General features: G+C 39.3%; 1 protein-coding gene across 2 annotated transcripts in view; it reads right to left on the bottom strand.

The window, feature by feature from the left end:
• The window catches only part of phf14 (PHD finger protein 14), a 90,488-nt gene that overhangs the window by 55,346 nt on the left and 16,580 nt on the right, over positions 1 to 18,562 (bottom strand). For both annotated transcript variants that reach the window (XM_060865660.1, XM_060865661.1), the window contains exons 5-10: positions 16,402 to 16,561; positions 12,915 to 13,026; positions 10,269 to 10,406; positions 6,293 to 6,439; positions 5,725 to 5,995; positions 3,826 to 3,932 (exon numbers count right to left, since the gene is read on the bottom strand). In XM_060865660.1, the coding sequence (XP_060721643.1) occupies positions 3,826 to 3,932; positions 5,725 to 5,995; positions 6,293 to 6,439; positions 10,269 to 10,406; positions 12,915 to 13,026; positions 16,402 to 16,561 (935 nt within the window). The remainder of the gene's footprint in view (positions 1 to 3,825; positions 3,933 to 5,724; positions 5,996 to 6,292; positions 6,440 to 10,268; positions 10,407 to 12,914; positions 13,027 to 16,401; positions 16,562 to 18,562) is intronic.

Below are 18,562 nucleotides of genomic sequence, written 5' to 3'. Positions count from 1 at the left end.
GGGAGAGGAAGAGAGAGAGAGAGAGAGAGAGAGAGAGAGAGAGAGAGAGAAAGAAAGAAAGAAAAAGAAAGAAAGAAAGAAAGAATGAAAGAAAAAAAGAGAAAGAAAGAGAGCGACAGAGAGAGTGACAGAGAGAGAGTGTGAAAGAAAGAAAAAGAAAGAAAGAAAGAAAGAAAGAAAGAAAGAAAGAAAGAAAGAAAGAAGGATTAACTTTTAGGGCACAAGAAGAAAATTATTCATATTAACACAATCACTGCATATTGCGTAATGTTTATGTGCTTATGTTGCTGAGGTGTTTTTTCCTGTTCCCACACTGTACTCCTCACAGGAGCATAGTCTGGGGTTGTTTTTTTATTTTTTTTTCTCCTCCCTTCCCTCATGTTATGCTGTATTTCTTTTCCATTCCCTGTCTTCCTGTCCTGTCCCCCCCTTGTCATATTGTATGTATTGTATGTATGGACAGGTTGATGGCTAATTTCACTGGTACCTGTGACCAGTGACAATAAAGGCTACTACTACTACTACTACTACTATTTAAGTCATTCTGAACTCCAATAAATAAATAAATAAAAAGCTAAAGTGAGAAGAAGTAATCCTCCATGCAATATTCAATATTTCCACTATAAAGGAAATCTGAAGAAGAAAAAAAAAGAAAAACCTGATCTTTATATTCAACTGCAGGCTTTTGTCATGTGATGTGTTTCTCTCTAAACTACTCTAACCTGTCCGTAGTCACTTGGACATAAATGTAAACTGTGACATTGTACTGGACATCTCTCACTTCACACCAGTCCACTGATCAGAAAACTGAAAATGATGATAAAAAAGACAAGAGAAAGAAACGGCACTGAAGCAAACAAAGAAAATCGGTGGCATTTTACTTCTCCAGTATATGCTACAACGTTTAAACAGACACTCGCCCCACAAACCCCCACCCACACACACACACACACACACCCTGCCACACATCCTTGGCCGTGGCATTTGAGTGTGTGAGTGTGTGAAGGCCACTCGGAGCTCCAGACGGTAGATAAGCGTCAGGCAGGCGTGTGATAGAGAGGATGATGAGAGGGAACAGTGGAGAGGTGAAGTTATTATGGGAGTGTGTGATTCGAAACTACAGAATGCTGCCTCTTATCTCTGCTCTGTGTGAAGAGGAGACTAACGCTAACATTTAAAAATCCTCTCACGCCGACCACAGAATCCTCTTTGACGCAGAACGCTAGCAGTCAAGTGTTTTGAAAGTTACACCGCTATTTGCGGAGTGGATGTAATCAAACCTGGGCACTGGTTCCTATTTCGCTGAACAAATCCGAATCCTTTTATTTGTTCTTGAGCATTTGGATAACTTAACAGCAGCTAATTCAAATAGCCGGTTAGTATTAATGCTCTTGCTGTACTATGTCTCGGTCCCTCCGTTATTCGGTGACTTTGTGATCGCAGAAATGAACGCAAGGTCAAGTAAACTCCAGGGACAAGACACATGAAGTGACATCACCACAACACGCGGTCATCCGAAGCCCTCTCTGTTCACGTGCGGCAAACACGAGTACAGCTGTGGTAGAAAGTAATTATATACGTTACGTGTCTTCACTGCTAAGAGTTTCAAAGAAGAAACCTGTGTTTGTAATTTCACAAAATCCAAAAAGTTTTCCTTACATAAAGCAAACGGAGACTCAATTTGCGTCACAAATATCTGTGTTTTTGTTTTTTTCCTGACATTACCGTTTCTATAGTAACAAACAGACCGGAAGTTTTATGAGAACGGATTAAGTTTGGTGTAAAACACGACGAGACGTGACGTGCTGGAGCAGGAAAATAATCAGTGATGCAGCGACACCGCTGTGATCAGCCGACATTATCAGTCACATAGAAGACAATAATTACAATTTTTTACGATTACAATTTTATTAAAGAACGTCACGCCTCACTTTTGAACCTTTTATGGTTGATGTTGTGGACCATCCGTAAAACACGTTACTTCGGCGGTGGCGCCTTCTTTTGTAGTGTACAATTTTATTAAAACTTAAAAATGCAGCTGACGTTTTATTTGCTTGCTGTGAATGAATTGTTACTATGGAAACAATAATGTCTGGGGATAGATGTACATGGACAGCCCATGACTCATTGTCAGCCCGTGAACTACTGTTGCGTCTGTCCACTCGACTACAAACTGTTGTAGAAACCACAATATTTACATTGACATTATTTCCTGTCCGGTGTCACCAGATGAGGATGAGGTTCCCTTCTGATCCTGGTTCCTCTCGAGGTTTCTTCCTCCTCATATCATCTCAGGGAGTTTTTCCTCACCGCCATCGCCTCGGGGTTGATCATTAGGGTTAGAGATAAACACTAAATTCATTTAAAATTTGAAAGTTTGTATTCTGTTTCTATACTTATGTAAAGCAGCTTTGAGACGATGTGAACTGTTAAAAGCGCTAGGCAAATAAATTGAATTGAATAAATGAAAGTACACACTAGGAATTGATCAGTACGTAAATAATGAACACAGACGATGTTCGTCGTGATCGTCCTCCAGGTCTGCCAAGCTCATCTGCCCAAAGTGCGTCTTCCATACGATTCGTCACTGTCTTCTTCCAAGGCCGGGGTCGTCTCAAAGCCACTCGAGCCGGGCAATTAGCAACACACACTCCATTAATTACTCGTAACACGTGTCGGACTAGATAGAAAGACTGAATGCAACATTAACCTTCTTCACTTTTATTCTCTTCATCACTTGGTCACATCCTGATCACATGTGCAACCAAAAGCAAAAGGATGGAAGTGACAGATGCAGAAATATCATCTCCTAATGGGGGCTGTTTTCTTCTCCATCAACCTCCAGTGCATATTTCAACATGTAATTTGGTGGTAAGCAGGTGACATGAGCCATGAGCAGGTTCAGTATTGAAGAACAACAGGTCTGTTTTCTACCCCATTCACCAGTACATCATACAGCGTCCCACTTTACCATGGGTACGTCCCAAATTGCAAACTTTTACACGTTTTGACCCTATTTTGTACTAAATAGTGTGAGTTGTGTGTTCACAATGAAAATACCAAGAAGGAGAAGAGCAGAAGTTTAGACTGTTGAACTCTGTCACACACTCAATACACACAGATTTGCTCATGTCACACAAAAGGGGGCGGGGCTACCAGAAGATTTCACTCTTCTGTAATTTCCGATATTTAAAATGTGTTTTTTTTTTAAGTTTGCTGCTTTCCTACAGTACGGTAGATTTCATTTATTGCTATATCAGAGTTTCAGAGGGCGAAATACAACTTCAAGCAAACTTCAAAGTGCTTTAAGTAGGATCGTTTGGCTAGATAGTGGATCTTTGCCAACAAGCTGCATAGATATCTAGACAAAGTTAGCTGTGAGTTTGGTTTCTACTTCACATTTTTGAGCCAAGATGCTTCAGAAAATATGGAACCATTTCTAGTTAGAGAGCAAAAAAAAAGCATCAATGCTCCCTGTTTTTATTTCTTTTAGAGATCAAATGTTCCGGTACACTGCAAGGACTTTGCGATTGGTTGAGAATCCCTTAAAATGGCCGACTCCCTGATCAGTGCCCTACAGAACTAGAGTCCTGTTTGAGACACAGCCTTGGGGTGTTACAGCTGAAAAGTCTGATCAACTGCTATAAAACAACCTCTGAGGTAAACAAAGTAGATCTTTGTGAGCATGACATATGAAATGGTGATGCTGTGAATAAAACAGAGATTAAATGCATCGGCAGTCTAGGTGTGTGTTAACGTTTTAGTCTGAACATTTGATGTTCTTGGTCTGAACCACATCATGCTTTAAAATACTTTTTTTTTTACCTTGTTATACTCCACATGCAGCTTCTCCTGCTCGCTCTCCAGTTTGTCTTTCAGGTTCTTCTGCTCCAAGATGTTGTCCTGGATCTGGATCATCCGCATGTTCCGCTCTGAATACAAATGGACACACACGGATCAATACAGTGATGCTTATCTACTTAGGAATAAAGAAAAGTAATGCACATTAGAGGAAGAGGAAGAGGAGAGCGAGGGAACAGGAAGAGAGCAGGCTGATGAAGGAGAGGCCTCCTGCCGAAGCTTAATCGAGTGTGTGCCCAAGGTTACACCACACATCTGCTCTAAGCATCTCTTGTTTGGAGGGCGAGTTCCTCTCTGTGAGACGACATACAGAGTGGAATGAATATCTGGCGCTCGCTCTCGCCTTCCGCCTGCTGTGTTTCACTGAGGGATGGGTGTTATGACTGTTATGTGATAGTACGCAGCAGATGCCAGGAGGTGTTTCGGTACTTTTAAATTAGCAAAGCGACTATGCTAGCTGGAAAAGCGTGGAATTTTTACACAACAAACATCATTTCATCAACAACGCCAATAAGACTGAGACGTTCTCAGTTCAGGAATTTACATACGGCTTGCAGAATCTGTAAACTGTTCAAAATGTTAATGCAAGCTGTTAACAATTCACATCGATCATCGCCTTGCTGAAAAGTTTACACACCCCCCATGGCTCTTAAATGATCATGTTGGGTGCAGTTTGTGTAATAGTCGTGTACAAGTCCCTCAGGTGTCGTCAGTGTAAAAACGATGGATCTCAAGTTGACTGGAAATATCTAGAAGGTGCAGGAAAAGCAAAGAGTGTGCAGGAGCTGGAGCATGTTTCTGAAGAACAGTGTGTGGTTTAAAGCTTTTAACTGCTGGACAAACTCATGAAGATCTCACACACAACAGGAACACAGTCACTGATCACCAGGTAATACATAGCTGTAAGAACAGAGCGTGTGTAACATCTTAACCTTGTTCAATTGTGGAAATCAAAATAAAATAGAATTTGTGGATCTTGCAGTCGGGTTTATATTAATGCGCTCTTTCTAATGTTCTTGTTTCTATGGTAACACCACACATATGGACGTTCCATATAAACGTTTAAAAAGTCTGTGTATTTGCTGATAATGTCTCTATAAAGCTATAAAAAAAGACTGCTATATATACGTTTATATAGTGATGTATGAATAGCCAGTTGCAGTGCTTTGTTAAGCTGTTCCTTTGAAGATTTTCAGTATAATGAAGGCATCAAGATGAAGGATTTTGTGTTTTAGGTTTTCTCTACGCAAACTGATTTTTTTAACATCAAGTGAGAATAAAAAAAATATAGATACTGAGGCTGAGAAGAAGATAAGCGTTTATAGCTTCCATAACTTTAAACATAAATGTTTTCAAAATATACCAAAACATTAAAAGTAACTATAAATGGATAAAAAAATTACTCATTGGTGAATTTATGTCGTATTAAAGGTTTAAAAAAAAAAAACTTTGAGATGTGATCTTACTGGGAAATAATCAGACAGATCCGATTATCTGTTTAGGAATTTATGGAGTATAGAGTAATTTCCGAATCGCTCACCAAATTAAAAAATAAGGACTGTATAAATAAATACTAACAACGGTGACCAATCAGGGGCTCTTTTAATGACCCAGCAAATACAAAAACTAGGATTCTGTTTTATTAAAAACTCATAATGCAACAAGAACTGAATAAAAAAAAATATATATATATAAAAATGTAAATAAAAATAATAAAAATAAATAAATAAATAAATAACAATAAATAATAATAATAATAATAATAATAATAATAATAATAATAAGTATAAAATATAAGTAATACAACTATTGGTTGTAATAGTCTGGTAAGTGTTTATAGTAAGTGTAGTAATTCGAGCATACCGAGGTAATAGTTGACGAAATCAGCGGTGAGCGCAGGCTGTTTGTGTTTCCGGCGTCCGTCCAGGCTGGCGCTTGCGTCTGCAGTGTCCGTGGCGAACACGTCCGTGCTGATCCCCATGAGCTCAGCTTTGCGCAAGAGCTTTCTCACGGCCGAGGCACTGGAGGTGAGCGGACGCGGGAGCTTCTCTCTGGGCACCCACGCTTGAGGACGTGCATTCCGAGACACTTCTGCCTTCGCCCGGTACTGCTGCAGCCGCGTGTTGATCCTGGCCTGGAAGCATGGAGAGGAGAATAAAAAAGAAATACAGTGACCTTAAAAAAACTCTAAAATCCTTAATACCCCTTAACCGGGTCTTATATTCAGAAGCTACTCCTTCAGTGAAAATATAACACTGCTGTAGTACTGAGAGAAACAGGAAGTCACTGAAGTTCAATAACATACAGTATTTACATAAAACCAGAAGCTCCACAGTGTCTAGACATTTGACATGAGTCTGTATAGAGGAAGATGGCTGTTGTATCCAAACAACCAAATGAATCATCACTTTATAGCAATAAATAAAAAGACCTGGGCTTCAGGAGTCAGCTGCTTCTCTCTCTCGTGCAATGACACTTTGCAGTAGGACTGGAGCGCCAGGTAGTTCTTCCTCTTCCACTTCCTGTCGAATCGGTCGGCGTGCTGCTTACAATAGGCGAAGAACGGGTCGGCTATGTCCTGGAGACGTGCGAGACGAAAAGAGAGGACGTTGATGTACTTAGTTAGCAAGTGAGAAAGGAAATTAAACAGGCATTATTCTTTCGTACCTCCTAATTTATAAGATTTACATTATTTAATTACATTAAATTGATCTATTTATACACTTTTTTTCTTACACATTTGCTATATTATATTTTAATGATGTATTTGCTTATTTATGTACTTATTAACTCACTTATTTACTTATATATATATATATAGTCATCCATCTTTTATTCATTCATCCATCCATCCATCAATTAATTAATTAATTAATTTGATAATTTGCTTAATTTACTTTTATTTTATGTTAACTTTTTACAGGTATTTATTGACACAATCTCACATGAACATAAAATCATTTCTATCATTTCATGTCATATTAAATAACAGCTCTTTATAATGTCTATAATAAAACTCATTGTTAAAATAAAAAAATAACTCATTATTATGACTTTATTTTTTTTATTGGTAATAGTGGTGACTGATCCCCACGTCTGGGAGGTGAGTTCAGAATGAATAACTGTATAACGGTATCAAAGAGAACAGCCAGACTTCAGTAAGCTGTGTTTCTAATCGTATCTGCAGACTGACGTGAAGGGCACGGAGTAACGTGTAATGCAGTCACAAATTTTAAAAGCACAATCTGGGACGTTTGACGTATTATGTGTCCTATCCTATTTCCAGACATTGTTCCAACACGGATATTTCCCCAGATTTCATTTTGCGTCCTCCAATTGTGCCATGTCTGATAATTCTAATGTATGGTTTCATTACAGGGGAGGAGATAGGAATATCTCCACCGTCCTAGAGCTAGTGGTAATGACGTTCTGAGTTCTAGACTGGCGTCTGTGCCCGTGTAGATAACTGGTGACGAATACTCGATGACAACAGGCCTGTAAATTTCCTCACTTTAAAGGCTGGGAGGGTTTTAGTGCGGACATGAACTTTTGAGCTGCACAGAGCAAGCACAGAGGAACTACTAGAGAACAGTGTGAGCTGATTCGTGTCTTAGCTCGTAGACGATGGACATTTTCTCCTCCACTATTACACACAAAGAAATAGTCCCTTGAGGTGGCAGGAAGAGCCATTTTGTCTGAGGAATCGTTTAAGCTTAAGGCGTCCTCCTGGATGCTATCGGCACGCTTACCTTTTGATATGCGGCCCGTTTGCACAGCTGACTGGATTAAGTGGATTGTAGCAAGTAGGCACTTTGCCCAAGTGTTTATCAGCACACAACGTCACCTTTAACACCAAGCCCCTCAGATACTGGCTGCAAATTCCAGACATGGGACACGATGGGCTGTGACTATACTCAACTTGTGTTGTTTTTTTTTTTTATCCTCCCTTCTTCCTCTATAGAGCTGTTTATTTTCAGCATATCGGCAGGATCTGTGTGCTGAGTGATAAAGTACTTAATAACTAAGGAATAAAACACCACAGAAAAATCATCAATGAAGCACGGTTACTCTTACGGTTCCTAATAGCGATGATTTAAAGTGGACACTGGAGACATTTTCCAGAAAGATTCAGAACATCGACAACCTCACAGAGCAGAAATGGGTTTGATATCCACATTTACTTTAAAGACAGAATCATTTGTGTGGAAAAAAGGACCATTTTTGGAGAAAGTAGAGTGTCTACTTTCATATAAGCTTCATATTAACCACCGCTGTAGAGCGAGACATGACAAAGACGTTCAGCGACGAACGTGGACACAATCAAACAGGCACAAATTCCATTTTTTGGCCTCTGGGACAAACAGTTCAAAAGGAAAATATAATCTTTGTTGTTGTTGTTTTTATTTGTTAGATGATTATTAGTTAGCCGCACATTCCTTACAGAATCAACACCTTCTCGACAGCACCGTGGTATTGTTGTGTTGACGTAGTGTACCAGCCCTTTTTAATCTGGAGCATTAAAACCATTAGTGTTCGAGGCAGGAGCAAGTCTAAGCAGGAGCGAGTCTATTCTGAAAGCGACTGATGAGATTTGCCGTAATTCCGAGCGCCTCCTGTATTCCCGTGTCGGTTTGGATGTTTTTTCCGGCATGCCTGGATGCCTGGATAGCAGCAGCAGCAGGGCATGAACTCTCCGGCATGAAGCAAGCTTTATAATGATGAAAGACTCCAAACAGCTTAGGGCTGTTTTATTAGCCTCCACAACACACAGACAGCAAACATAGCTAGCACACCTGGCTTTAAGGGAAGAGGATATAGGTTCATGATTGAGCGAAGAAAAACAGATGATGCACGACCTCAACAAATAAATAAATAAATAAATAAATAAATCACGAATCATTGTATACAGGAATTTTCTTTTTAGAGCTTTGGGATGAAAATTTCTGAAGTGTTTTTCGACATTTGACAATTAGACTATTATCTAATTTTTGTTCGTGTTGGATTGAAAAAAACAAGCGTATAATGTCTTAGCAGAATTTCGGTAAGCAGACACACTGCGTTTTCTTGATCCCAGCACTGCTGATAAATATTTTGTTATATATTTTTTTTAGTGGACACTTGAATATGAACATGTACACGTATTCCAGCTGCCAATCATGTCATACAATGCACAAGATCATGCAGATGTAGATCAAGAGCTCAATCAAATTAGACAGGACAGACTGGATAGAACTAAAAGAATAAGCACTTTTTCACTCTTGACAAGCGTGGAGAGCAGAAAAGCATCTCAGAATGCACAACATGTTAAAACACGACGATGGATGAGTGACAACAGCAGAAGACTACATCGTGGTCTGGGTCTGTCAGACAAGAACAGAAATCTGATGCTACAAAAGGCAGAGGAGCAACCAAACTAATGAAGTTCCTAATAAAGTGGCCAGTGAGTGCATATTATAATATTTGTTTTGGAACATATAAGGATCATAATGTGTGTATTAGATTTATGTTTATTTAAATTATTTTAAACATCTATCCATCCATATTGTGTAATGTTCATAATACACAGAGTGGCAGGGAATCAGAAGTCTATCCCAGAGGACTAGGGGCACAAGGCAGGGGACACCATGGCCAAACCATCGCAGGGCGCACACACGCACACACGCGCGCACACACACGCACGCACACACACGCGCGCACACACACGCGCGCACACACACGCGCGCACACACACGCGCGCACACACACGCACGCACACACGCACTCGTGCACACACGCACTCGTGCACACACGCACTCGTGCACACACGCACTCGTGCACACACGCACTAGTGCACACACGCACTAGTGCACACACGCACTAGTGCACACACACACACTAGGAAGGAAGGAAGGGATAGAAGGAAGGAAGGAAGGAAGGAAGGAAGAAAGAAAGAAAGAAAGAAAGGAAGAAAGAAAGAAAGAAAGAAAGAAAGAAAGAAAGAAAGAAAGAAAGAAAGAAAGAAAGAAAGAAAAGAAAAAGAATCGAAATGTCAAATTAATTTCAAAAACCCCAGAAAATATATTTAAATAATATTAAATCTACATAAATAAAAAAAAAGACTGTTGTTCACTTATCAAAACAATGGTCAGTCGCAGCCCCACATCTAACGTCAAAACATTCTGCTGTCGCCTCTTTAAGCAATTCTGAGTCATCAATCTGAATGGGCGAATCTTTACACTTCGGGCATTTGGCACACAAATAAAGAGCGACTTACACTTTTATCTTATTTTATACAACTAATCTATTGAGGGTTAAGAACCTTGCTCAGGGGCCCAGCAGTGGCAGCCTGGTGGCCGTGGGATTCGAACTCACAACCTTCCAAATGGTAGTTCAACACCTTCAACACTAGGCTACCACATCATGCTCACCTCTTCTGCAGCCGCCTCAGACAGCAGCCCCTCACGCTGGGCACACGTCACGTGGAAGTAGGAGCGACACATGCCAGCGTCACAGCTGATACACACTCCTGTTCGGGCGAAGCGGGCGTCCTCGCACAGACTGCACTCCTAAAGTACGCCACAAAGCATATTCCATCAGTTTTATTCAGGATTCAACAGACAACATTCTGAAAATTCACCAAAAGCAGGTGTAAGTTTCTGTTTATTGTGTGAAAAATGCATACATACTGTAACATTCAGAAGAATTAGAGACGGAAAAGATTAGGCCTAATTTGCGAAAGTCAATCGCTGAGCTCCGAATGCTGATTCTGTGTCAGAAACCGAACATAAAAAATTCTTCGAACCTCATGATAAAATATGCACAATCCATTTTTATTACATAAATCCATTACAGATAAGCTGGACGCACGGACTCTAAAAGCTCGTTCGACTTTGTCAGCACATGACGCAATAGAAGGTCACAATTCCCCAAAGCTGAAAACGTGTCAATTGCTAGAGCTCAGAATTAAAATAATAATAGTCTTTTTCAACAGCAATTCCCTTTCAAATGTAAAGAACAAACCATTAAAGGACGACTTTAAAGTGCTTTAAAAGTAATTTGCTTCGCGTCTTCTGACTTCTGTGACCCTAAAACTTGCTTTCAGGTAAAGTAAATGTCAAAATGCCTCAAATACTTTGGATAAATGCCCAGACTGTAGTTATGGCACTGTTATGGAACTTTTATGATTGTATGAAGCAGATGGTTTGATTAAGGGCACTTTCTCGTGTACCCGTTTGATCGCAGAATCTAGCAGGTAACACACAGCGCTCCCAGTTCACATTACTCATTAGCATAGCCTCATATTTGTCACATAGTTGCTAACCGTTCTTATAATCTGAGCCACATGGATTTCTATAGAATTTATATATACATAAATATGAACTAGGTGATGGTGTCTCTTTCATTTACACAAATGAAATTAAACCATAATCTCGGACTTCTTTCTTTTCTTCATGTCATTACAGACATACTTTATACACTCTGATGCCAAGTGGAAATAGGGGAAGCGGGAAAGTGGTAGCTCAGGGCTTAAAGTGTTGGACTATTGATGGAAAGGTTGTGAGTTCGAATCCCAGAGCTTCCAAGCTGCCACTGCTGGCCCTTGAGCAAGGCCCCTGACATTCAGCTGCTAAGTTGTATCAATGTAAGTTACTCTGGATAGCTTAAAGCTACCTTCAGTGACCATTGAACAACCCTTTAAATCTACCCAATGGGGCATTCTGCGGGTAGAAGTTAGTGAATCTACTGCCTTCTAAACCCACCAATAAATACAAATGAACTTGATGATGCTCTACTAAGTGTGATATTCTCTTTCAGTCATACTTCGATTCGTCTCAGCCTCAGACGTCACGCCTACAAACTGTAGGACACACAAAATTTGAAACATTTCAGGAGTTTAAAATCCTTTAGCTGCTTGAATACTACAGGATTTCTGAGAGACGTGTGGTCAGGCTAAAAAGCACTGATACTGGCTGAGAAGACGTCTTACACACGTCTTTTAAATTAGCCCACACACACATTGTGATTTACTTCCCAACAGTTTTACACTTTTCTGCTAAAGCTAGCTGCATGGTGTTACATGTGTTTGACGTCACTTGCCATCGACTGGAAACTTCAAATTACTCAGAAATCTCAAAGCTCTTTTCTTCTCTCGGCCTCATGACTTTACCCGGTATATCAGTCAAATGGGCCCAGTTTAGCGTCCAATCATTTCATTTTAGCACCCAATTCAAAAAGCTATTAAAAAGCACCCACCATGACCTTCTCGTACTACACAATGTAGTAGTTAATGCTTTAAATATCCATGTGAATTTGCCCCTAGACTGCAGTGATGGACGCAGACTTTACCTCAGTAAAACATTGCATAAGCTGCAGTGAAGAATCTCCTACACCTCAGTAGAAGAGAGTTAACAACATGGCGGTATTTAATTTTTTTTTTTTCTAATACCAGGGTAGACTAATGGTTATTTGGCAATGCAATTAGATAAGCAGCAAGTGATATTCTAGCAGATGGAAAATATTGCAAACTTACACAAACTGAATGAACGTTTTTAGGCAAAACTGTTTTAGAAGTAAGAAAAATAATAAAATCGCTTTAAAACAAAAAGGAAAATATAGAAATCATGAAAAATTGAATATTGCTTGAAAACAAAAAGCACTTTAGGAGTAAAAGTTAAAATATTGACTTCAATTAAATACTTGAATACAATTGAAACTACAAATAAATAAATATAGCTGTAGTTTCAATTGTATTCAAATATTTAAAAAGTTAATGTTTTTAATGGAGAAATTCTGTCCGTGTCATGATTTTCATGTGAAAATGATAAAAGTATTATAGAAATTGAAAAAAATGAATTTTTACTAACTCTTCCTTTTATTTTAAAGAAATTTTTTAACTTTTACTCCTAAAGTGCTTTTTGTTTTTTACGCAATTTTTAATTTTTCATGATTTCTATATTTCCCTTTTTGTTTTAAAGCACGTTTATTATTTTTCTTACTTCTAAAACAGCTTTGCCTAAAAACAAGAGAGAAAATCATTAAATTCGCGAAAAATACACAGATCTGGAGCTACTGACCTTGGCACCGTACTTAGTGTAGTTCATTTCTGTCAGCGTTACAGGCCGTAGTTTGTCGATGTCTCCGAACGCCACTCCTGGAACGTAGAGCGCACATACAACATGCACCCACCTTTAAAAAGAACACAAGCACAAAGTTCATAGTTAGTTATAAACAGCAAGAATATGCATGCACTCGTTTATTCACGGTATGTTTTTTCAAGTCTTTTCAAGTATTGTGTAAAACGTTGATTTGTGAAGGTTTGTTTCATTTAACATTTTCAGGAAATCATCAATTGCTGGGTCAAACACACTGTAACCTGACCATTTCTCTTGACAAAATTTTAAATGCAGAAGCTGAAGGCCAATATAAAGATATCCATCTGTAGCCAGCATGCACTCCACACTTTAATTTGCTGTGTTTTTCATGCTCTAGTGAAGTAGCAAATTCAGGTGCAGGTGAGCTGAAGAAGTGCTATCAGTGATAACACAGCTCCAGCCTCCTCTATGTTTTTTTTCTCTCTCTCTCTCTCCCTCCCTCCCTCCCTCCCTCCCTCCCTCCCTCCCTCCCTCACTCACTCACTCACTCACTCCCTCCCTCACTCACTCCCTCCCTCCCACTCCACATTACCCACTGTAACTCACTCCCTCCCTGTAACTCACTCCTTGTAACTCACTCCCTGTAACTCATTGTAACTCACTCAATGTCACTCACTCACTGTCACTCACTCACTGTCACTCACTCACTGTCACTCACTCACAGTCACTCACTCACAGTCACTCACTCACAGTCACTCACTCACAGTCACTCACTCACAGTCACTCACTCACTGTCACTCATTGTAACTCACTCAGTCACTCACTCCCTGTAACTCATTGTAACTCACACTCAGTCACTCACTCCCTGTCACTCATTGTAACTCACTCACTGTAACTCACTCAGTCACTCACTCCCTGTAACTCACTCCCTGTCACTCATTGTAACTCACTCACTGTCACTCACTCCCTGTAACTCATTGTAACTCACTCAGTCACTCACTCCCTGTAACTCATTGTAACTCACACACTGTCACTCACTCCCTGTCACTCATTGTAACTCACTCACTGTCACTCACTCCCTGTCACTCACTCAGTCACTCACTCCCTCTAACTCACTCCCTGTCACTCATTGTAACTCACTCACTGTCACTCACTCAGTCACTCACTCCCTGTAACTCATTGTAACTCACACACTGTCACTCACTCCCTGTAACTCATTGTAACTCACACACTGTCACTCACTCCCTGTAACTCATTGTAACTCACTCACTGTCACTCACTCCCTGTAACTCATTGTAACTCACACACTGTCACTCACTCCCTGTAACTCATTGTAACTCACTCACTGTCACTCACTCCCTGTAACTCATTGTAACTCACACACTGTCACTCACTCCCTGTCGCTCATTGTAACTCACTCACTGTCACTCATTGTAACTCACACACTGTCACTCACTCCCTGTCACTCACTCACTCAATCACTCACTCAATCACTCTCTCTCTGTAACTCACTCACTCACTAACTCACTCTCTTTCTCTCTTGCATATCGTTTCACTACACATTACTCTGTAATAAACAACAAACCGTATTTCATCAAACTTCTGAATTTATTCAAAGACTTATCCCTTCAAGATGCAATTCAAACAAATGTCCTCACTCATGCATGTTATCTTATTATGTTGGCTTTGTAGAAGCCAACATTCTATTTTCCTATTTAAGCTTAGACAAAAATTCATCAAGAGTAACTCCTCCTAGGGCTTTCAAGTCACATGCACCAAATTCGGATATGTTGTAGACCCTGGTCTGAAGTTTTATGCTATGACTTTTAAGTGATCTGAGTACTGGTACTTCCGGTACCAGGTATCAAATTGGCCTTTTTTCCCATAGACTCCCACACTCACTATCTACACCAAACTCGGGCAGCTCCTTTAGGGTGATACTCTGAACAAACTTTTAAATTGGTGTACCGACTGGCCTTTCGGTTGTGCCGCAGCCCCGCCCCCAAAATATGCAAAATCAAAAAACTTTTTAAAACATGGACATGTGACATATCAAAACACTCAGAACAATGAGGGGAACTTCCTCACGTGTATTCTGATGACGTCATGTGACATAACGTAATGTCACGTGAAAATAAAAAATTTTGCACAACATGAACATGTGACATATCAAAACACTCAGTCCAATGAGGGGAACTTCCTCAGGAGTATTCAGATGACATCACATGCTTGTCTCCACTTACCTCCAAATGTTTTGGCACCCTATCTTTCTGTCCACTTGCCTCCAAAAGTAACACTGACCCTTATGTCCACTCGCCTCCAAAAAGCACAGGCCTTTGCAAATACTTGCATCGTCAAAGCCAACATCAAAGTTTGTCGTGACAAACTTTACAAATCTAGTTACATTTTGCTATGAGATACAAACTCAGCTGCTGACATAACTGCAGGCCACAGAAAGTCAATGTTAATGGTCACATTACCTGTGTTACACTTCACAGTATGTTGCATTATTATTCACCACCTCAATCTTTGTTCTCATTACATGAGAATGTTGCAACTTGGAGATGAAAAATGGCTCACTTACAAAAACAAACGCTTAATATTACCTAATACATGACACAAAACTAAGTGGAGGGAAACCAGTACAGCTCATCACCCTGAGAACATCACAGTGAAGCCCGGTGGTGGTGGCATCTAACTCTACAAAATGGGGAAAGTTTCAAAGAGCATTGCATTTCTTTTTTATAAATGCCTGAGTACATTTATAACCTTATTGTTTCAGCTCATGCACATGCATGAGACTTGTATAGTAATCAAAACCTCCAGGATTTTTTTATAACATTTGATTTTGCACAATTTTTTTTTTTATTCGCAATCTATTTATTTTTTTAAAGAAAACTTGCAGGCACAGGATCCTTCTTTTAAACTCCTACCAGTAAAGACACATACATAATGACTTTCGATGACAGCTTTACTCAAGTTCAGAGGGCTTTGTAACGATGTGCCGTCCCGAGTCTCGACCCAAATCTCTATAAAATCTGTGGCGATTTAGAAAGATTGTGATCTCCTCTGAATATCACAAAGATTGCTTGATTTTTCTGCGATCAGAAAAATTACATAATCCTGGACCGCTGACATAATCTAAGGGTGATATAAATGGATGAAAAAAAGTTGTTTAAGAAATAAAAACAATATAATCAATAAAGGATTCGGTGTAAGTAAAGTTCTCACATGGGAAAATGTTCAGGACATTTATAGGGATTTGTGCCTTTCAGTTTCTGTCACATAGTCTTAAGACTTTTCTTCTAACAGCACTATACTCTCTAACAGCATCATTTTAACAGACACTGCTATAAAGCATAAACATTTTTAACATGTGTATAAAGCCTTATGAATGTATTATAGCAGGTTATGAACACAGAAATGTTAGTATAGATAAGTGTTACTAAGGGAATTTTGAAAACCACACCTTCCAGCATCTGTCTCTTTAAAGATCCCATCCTGACTGGGGCAGAGCTCGCAGCTGGGCATCACACCATTTTTACAGGCATCGCAGAACCACGGCTCTGTGGAGTTCTCCGAGGCCGAGCTCATGATGGAGTCGCTCTCGCCGTCAACCCCGTAGCAGCCTGAGGAAAAATACGTTAATAGCAAATATTAGATTTCATAACAGACTGCAAAATGCTTCCAAATATTCGAGGATCTTGCATCATTTGGTTTTCTGTGTCTGTGTGGTGAAAACCCTGCAGCGCTGCCTGTCTGATTCCGTACTAAGGTATAAAATACACACAAACTCTAAAAATAACACATTACACAGATAGAGAGATAAACAGGAAGGAAAAAAAAGACAGACAGACAGACAGACAAACAGATAATGGACAAGAACACTTCAAAATACAGAATGATAATTAGTATGTAAAAGAAATTTTTACTTTGTGTGTTATATTAGCACCACAGAAAGAAAGAAAGAAAGAAAGAAAGAAAGAAAGAAAGAAAGAAAGAAAGAAAGAAAGAAAGAAAGAAAGAAAGAAAGAAAGAAAAAGGGACAGACAGACAGACAGAGACAGATAGATAGATAGATAGATAGATAGATAGATAGATAGATAGATAGATAGATAGATAGATAGATAGATAGATAGATAGATAGATAGATAGATAAAGGGCATAAGCACAGTTAAAAAACAGAATAATAACCTGGAAAAGTTTAACTGGATTATTTTAACTGGATGAATTTAACTAGAACTGTTTAACTGGATGAATTTAACTAGAACTGTTTAACTGGATGAGTTTGTTGTGGTCAGACAAAACCACAGAGATTAAAGCACACATTTTAGCCACGAACACACATCCACACATTTAGTGACAAAGAAAAGTGGAGGGTTATTGATGCTTTGGGGCTGTTGTGTGTTAGAAGTCCAAAGGCCTGAGTAATGATGAACAGAATCATGAATTTCAGCCTAAATACTGTCAGGAGGTTAAAGCTGTAAGACTGTAACAACATAATTACCCCAAAAATCATTCCAAATGAATGCAGAAATGGTTGAGAGACAAAATGAATGTCCAAGTGTCTCCAAACCTGTTACAAATTCCAGTTTAATGCCATCAATTCTCTTCATTTCTCTTCAAAAAAAAAAAAAAAAAAGCTTCACCAAATATATATTGTAGAAAATACTGAAAGCTTTTCATGTCCTCCAGAAAGAAAATGCTTTACTTGGAAAAGCTCATTATGTACGAACACACACACACACACACACGTTCCAATAAGCTCAAAATCTTTTTAACTTTCAAGTTAATCTTTTAAAATATTTGACTGCATGTTTACCCACGTACCACACAGCCGCTGGATCCAAGTAGGAAATATTATGAAAATAGGAGAGGGAAAAAAAAAACAAGGCAGAGTCAATAAATGCATTCGATGATGTTGTCTTCTTAATTTGCCAGAGCTGGAAAAACAATTATTGAGTTGATCAGGTTACCATGGTGCCTATTAAAGTCAGCAAACGTGCTCCGTGCTACAAATACGGACTGCAATCAGGCCCTTTCCGCCGTTTCAGAGATAACGTTTTTCTCCTAATTTCACAAAGTTGCTTCTGGGTATCGGAGCTGGAGGAATAACAAATAAATGTTTCAGTTCTGAATGCTTATAGCATGATGAGTGAATTCTGGCCACATAAGCCTGTGTGTATGAGTTCAGCTGGTTCTTTAAGATTCTCACACTGTATAAGATGCAAACGAACTATAATAAAGATTCTCTACAGATAGATCGTTGTACTACGCTCTGTTACTATTACTTGGTCAATCGTTGTGTTTACGGCTTAAAAATAGCCTCGTATAAACAAAAAACAAGGTTAGGTCTAGAGCACTGGTGTCCGATCTTAACCTCAAAGAGTCGGGGTGGGTTCGGGTTTTAATTCCAATCTAGCAGGAATCACGTGGGATTCTATCAGACGATCTCAGCTTCGTTAGACTCTGGTGTGGTTTTTGGCAGGTTGGAATGAAAACCTGGTCTATATAAAGGTGAAGATAAGGAGTTTGGAGTGGTTCAAAGGTTGGGAAGAAGGGGAAGAAGGGGAAAAAGAAGGAGAAGAAGGAGAAGAAGACGCCTTTATTTTGTCCTATATACATTACAG

This window comes from Tachysurus vachellii, chromosome 3, assembly GCF_030014155.1.
Source record: "Tachysurus vachellii isolate PV-2020 chromosome 3, HZAU_Pvac_v1, whole genome shotgun sequence".
NCBI classification, from domain to species: domain Eukaryota; kingdom Metazoa; phylum Chordata; class Actinopteri; order Siluriformes; family Bagridae; genus Tachysurus; species Tachysurus vachellii.
Note: the sequence above shows the minus strand (reverse complement) of the source record. Positions and strands in the feature narration are given on the sequence as shown.